The 5241-nt window shown below is 60.1% G+C and overlaps 1 protein-coding gene across 3 annotated transcripts in view; it reads left to right on the top strand.

Annotated features, from left to right (window-relative positions):
• The window catches only part of dus3l (dihydrouridine synthase 3-like (S. cerevisiae)), a 17795-nt gene extending 13041 nt beyond the window's left edge, over nucleotides 1-4754 (top strand). For all 3 annotated transcript variants that reach the window (XM_035523698.1, XM_035523699.1, XM_035523697.1), the window contains exon 15: nucleotides 4558-4754. In XM_035523698.1, coding sequence (XP_035379591.1) covers nucleotides 4558-4630 — 73 coding nt within the window. In that variant the 3' untranslated portion in view covers nucleotides 4631-4754. The remainder of the gene's footprint in view (nucleotides 1-4557) is intronic.
• Nucleotides 4755-5241: the final 487 nt, after the last annotated feature.

The following is a 5241-nucleotide window of genomic DNA, read 5'->3' as shown; positions in this document are numbered from 1 at the left end:
AGCATAGAGAGAGGGGGGGAGCATGGGGAGAGAGAGGGGAGCATAGAGAGAGGGGGGAGCATGGGGAGAGAGAGAGGGAGCATAGAGAGAGGGGGAGCATGGGGAGAGAGAGAGGGAGCATAGAGAGAGGGGGGGAGCATGGGGAGAGAGAGGGGGGGAGCATGGAGGGAGAGAGAGAGATGGAGCATGGGGAGAGGGAGAGGGAGCATGGGGAGAGAGAGAGTGGGAGCATGGAGGGGAGAGAGGGGGAGCATGGAGAGGGAGAGAGAGGATGGAGGGAGAGAGGGGGGGAGGATGGAGGGGAGAGAGGGGGAGCATAGAGGGGGGGAGCATGGGGAGAGAGAGAGGGAGCATAGAGAGAGGGGGGGAGCATGGGGAGAGAGAGAGGGAGCATAGAGAGAGGGGGGGAGCATGGGGAGAGAGAGGGGGGAGCATGGAGAGCGAGAGATGGAGCATGGGGAGAGGGAGAGGGAGCATGGGGAGAGAGAGAGTGGGAGCATGGAGGGGAGAGAGGGGGAGCATGGAGAGGGAGAGAGTGGGAGCATGGAGAGGGAGAGAGTGGGAGCATGGAGGGGGAGAGAGTGGGAGCATGGAGGGGGAGAGAGGGGGAGCATAGAGGGGGGGAGCATGGAGGGAGAGAGAGAGAGGGAGCATGGAGAGAGAGAGAGAGGGAGCATGGAGAGGGAGAGAGAGAGGGAGCATGGAGAGGGAGAGAGAGAGAGAGAGGGAGCATGGAGAGAGAGAGAGAGGGAGCATGGAGAGGGAGAGAGAGAGAGGGAGCATGGAGAGGGAGAGAGAGAGAGGGAGCATGGAGGGAGGGAGGGGGAGAGAGGGAGCATGGAGGGAGGGAGGGGGAGAGAGGGAGCATGGAGGGAGAGAGAGAGAGAGAGAGGGAGCATGGAGGGAGGGAGAGAGAGAGAGAGGGGGAGCATGGAGGGAGGGAGAGAGAGGATGGAGGGAGAGAGGGGGGGAGAGAGGGGGGAGAGGGGGGGAGCATGGAGAGGGAGAGATAGAGGGGGGAGCATGGGGAGAGAGAGGGAGGAGAGAGAGGGAGCATAGAGAGAGGGAGAGAGAGAGAGAGGGGGGGGGAGCAGAGAGAGAGAGGGGGGGAGCAGAGAGGGAGAGAGAGGGGGAGCATAGAGAGAGGGGGAGCATAGAGAGAGAGGGAGCATAGAGAGAGAGAGAGGGAGCAGAGAGAGGGGGGGAGCATGGGGAGAGAGAGAGGGAGCATAGAGAGAGGGGGGGAGCATGGGGAGAGAGAGAGGGAGCATAGAGAGAGGGGGGGGAGCATGGGGAGAGAGAGAGGGAGCATAGAGAGAGGGGGGGAGCATGGGGAGAGAGAGAGGGAGCATAGAGAGAGGGGGGGAGCATGGGGAGAGAGAGAGGGAGCATAGAGAGAGGGGGGGGAGCATGGGGAGAGAGAGAGGGAGCATAGAGAGAGGGGGGGAGCATGGGGAGAGAGAGAGGGAGCATAGAGAGAGGGGGGGAGCATGGGGAGAGAGAGGGGGGGAGCATGGAGAGCGAGAGATGGAGCATGGGGAGAGGGAGGGAGCATGGGGAGAGAGAGAGTGGGAGCATGGAGGGGAGAGAGGGGGAGCATGGAGAGGGAGAGAGGGGGAGCATGGAGAGGGAGAGAGGGGGAGCATGGAGGGGGGAGCATGGAGGGGGAGAGAGGGGGAGCATAGAGGGGGGGAGCATGGGGAGAGAGAGAGGGAGCATAGAGAGAGGGGGGGAGCATGGGGAGAGAGAGAGGGAGCATAGAGAGAGGGGGGGAGCATGGGGAGAGAGAGGGGGGGAGCATGGAGAGCGAGAGATGGAGCATGGGGAGAGGGAGAGGGAGCATAGAGAGAGAGTGGGAGCATGGAGGGGAGAGAGGGGGAGCATGGAGAGGGAGAGAGGGGGAGCATGGAGAGGGAGAGAGGGGGAGCATGGAGGGGGGAGCATGGAGAGGGAGAGATAGAGGGGGGAGCATGGAGGGAGAGAGAGAGAGGGAGCATGGAGAGAGAGAGAGAGGGAGCATGGAGAGGGAGAGAGAGAGGGAGCATGGAGAGGGAGAGAGAGAGAGAGAGGGAGCATGGAGAGGGAGAGAGAGAGAGAGGGAGCATGGAGAGGGAGAGAGAGAGAGAGAGGGAGCATGGAGAGGGAGAGAGAGAGAGGGAGCATGGAGGGAGGGAGGGAGAGAGAGAGAGGGAGCATGGAGGGAGGGAGGGGGAGAGAGGGAGCATGGAGGGAGAGAGAGAGAGAGAGAGGGAGCATGGAGGGAGGGAGAGAGAGAGAGGGGGAGCATGGAGGGAGGGAGAGAGAGGATGGAGGGAGAGGGGGGGAGAGAGGGGGGAGAGGGGGGGAGCATGGAGAGGGAGAGATAGAGGGGGGAGCATGGGGAGAGAGAGGGAGGAGAGAGAGGGAGCATAGAGAGAGGGAGAGAGAGAGAGAGGGGGGGGAGCAGAGAGAGAGAGGGGGGGAGCAGAGAGGGAGAGAGAGGGGGAGCATAGAGAGAGGGGGAGCATAGAGAGAGAGGGAGCATAGAGAGAGAGAGAGGGAGCATAGAGAGGGGGGAGCATGGGGAGAGAGAGAGGGAGCATAGAGAGAGGGGGGGAGCATGGGGAGAGAGAGAGGGAGCATAGAGAGAGGGGGGGAGCATGGGGAGAGAGAGAGGGAGCATAGAGAGAGGGGGGGAGCATGGGGAGAGAGAGAGGGAGCATAGAGAGAGGGGGGGAGCATGGGGAGAGAGAGAGGGAGCATAGAGAGGGGGGGAGCATGGGGAGAGAGAGAGGGAGCATAGAGAGAGGGGGGGAGCATGGGGAGAGAGAGAGGGAGCATAGAGAGAGGGGGGGAGCATGGGGAGAGAGAGAGGGAGCATAGAGAGAGGGGGGGAGCATGGGGAGAGAGAGAGGGAGCATAGAGAGAGGGGGGGAGCATGGGGAGAGAGAGGGGGGGAGCATGGAGAGCGAGAGATGGAGCATGGGGAGAGGGAGAGGGAGCATGGGGAGAGAGAGAGTGGGAGCATGGAGGGGAGAGAGGGGGAGCATGGAGAGGGAGAGAGGGGGAGCATGGAGGGGGGAGCATGGAGGGGGAGAGAGGGGGAGCATAGAGGGGGGGAGCATGGAGGGAGAGAGAGAGAGGGAGCATGGAGAGAGAGAGAGAGGGAGCATGGAGAGGGAGAGAGAGAGGGAGCATGGAGAGGGAGAGAGAGAGAGAGAGAGGGAGCATGGAGAGGGAGAGAGAGAGAGAGGGAGCATGGAGAGGGAGAGAGAGAGAGGGAGCATGGAGAGGGAGAGAGAGAGAGGGAGCATGGAGGGAGGGAGGGGGAGAGAGGGAGCATGGAGGGAGGGAGGGGGAGAGAGGGAGCATGGAGGGAGGGAGGGGGAGAGAGGGAGCATGGAGGGAGGGAGAGAGAGAGAGAGAGGGAGCATGGAGGGAGGGAGAGAGAGGATGGAGGGAGAGGGGGGGAGAGAGGGGGGGAGGGGGGGAGCATGGAGAGGGAGAGATAGAGGGGGGAGCATGGGGAGAGAGAGGGAGGAGAGAGAGGGAGCATAGAGAGAGGGAGAGAGAGAGAGAGGGGGGGGGAGCAGAGAGAGAGAGGGGGGGAGCAGAGAGGGAGAGAGAGGGGGAGCATAGAGAGAGAGGGAGCATAGAGGGAGGAGAGAGAGGGAGCATAGAGGGAGGAGAGAGAGGGAGCATAGAGAGAGGGAGAGAGAGAGAGAGAGAGGGGGGGAGCAGAGAGAGAGAGGGGGGAGCAGAGAGGGAGAGAGAGGGGGAGCATAGAGAGAGAGGGAGCATAGAGAGAGAGAGAGGGAGCAGAGAGAGGGGGGGAGCATGGGGAGAGAGAGAGGGAGCATAGAGAGAGGGGGGGAGCATGGGGAGAGAGAGAGGGAGCATAGAGAGGGGGGGAGCATGGGGAGAGAGAGAGGGAGCATAGAGAGAGGGGGGGAGCATGGGGAGAGAGAGAGGGAGCATAGAGAGAGGGGGGGAGCATGGGGAGAGAGAGGGAGCATAGAGAGAGGGGGGAGCATGGGGAGAGAGAGAGGGAGCATAGAGAGAGGGGGGGAGCATGGGGAGAGAGAGAGGGGGGGAGCATGGAGAGGGAGAGATGGAGCATGGGGAGAGGGAGAGGGAGCATGGGGAGAGAGAGAGTGGGAGCATGGAGGGGAGAGAGGGGGAGCATGGAGAGGGAGAGAGGGGGAGCATGGAGGGGGGAGCATGGAGGGGGGAGCATGGAAGGGGGAGCATGGAAGGGGGAGCATGGAGGGGGAGCATGGAGGGAGAGAGAGAGGGAGCATGGAGAGAGAGAGAGAGGGAGCATGGATGGAGAGAGGGAGCATGGAGGGAGGGAGGGAGAGAGAGAGAGAGGGAGCATGGAGGGGGAGAGCGAGGGAGCATGGAGGGAGGGAGAGAGAGAGCGAGGGAGCATGGAGGGAGAGCGAGGGAGCATGGAGGGAGAGCGAGGGAGCATGGAGGGGGAGAGAGAGAGAGAGAGAGAGTGTGGCAGGTGGCTGTGCAGCTGTGTGAAGTGGTTCTGTGTTTGTTTTTAATGCGTTTAAATTCTCTTTACTACAGTGAGATGTTGCTCGGGTCTGTGCCTAAGAACTTCAACTTCCTGCCCAAACACAAAGCCAGCGCATACAAGTGAAGAGCAGGGAGATACCAGCCTGGAGAGCAGACAGATGCCGGCCTGGAGACTGTTTTTCTATTCTGATTGGTTTATTGATGGATGACTGACTCAAAGTTATTAAAGTTTATGATGAAACAGTTCAGTTGGGTTTTTCCATGTATATGCTGAAAAGTGTGTGTGTGTGTTTTTCTCTCTCTCTCTGCTGGGATGGGGGTGATGTTAACTGAAGTATGTCAAGGTCATAAAGAACATTATATCTGTTTTTTTTTTGTTTTTTTGTTTTTTTTTTAAGTTGTCTTCTAGTAGTAAGGCTCCACAGGCTTACACACACACGTAACACAGTCCTTACACACACACACACTCTCAGTGAATATGCACCACAGTCCTTAAACACACACACATCCACCCACCCACCCTAGTCAGTAATGTTTTACTGCCAACAGAATCACGCAGTTAGAATACAGACGGGTCAAAACCTGACCCTGTACCAGGAAGCCAGCTCAAAAACCTTGGCTTTCAGTGTGATAGCTGGCTTCGCTTTTCCAAACATGGTGTCACAATGTGGGTTAATAGCTCATGAGCTTGAGCCAAGATTTCTCATCAAGGCCTGTGGGCGTGGACTTTAAAAT

The sequence above is a fragment of the Electrophorus electricus genome, chromosome 2, assembly GCF_013358815.1.
Source record: "Electrophorus electricus isolate fEleEle1 chromosome 2, fEleEle1.pri, whole genome shotgun sequence".
In the NCBI taxonomy this organism is placed as follows: Eukaryota; Metazoa; Chordata; class Actinopteri; order Gymnotiformes; family Gymnotidae; genus Electrophorus; species Electrophorus electricus.
This window is presented reverse-complemented; position numbering and strand designations above follow the sequence as displayed.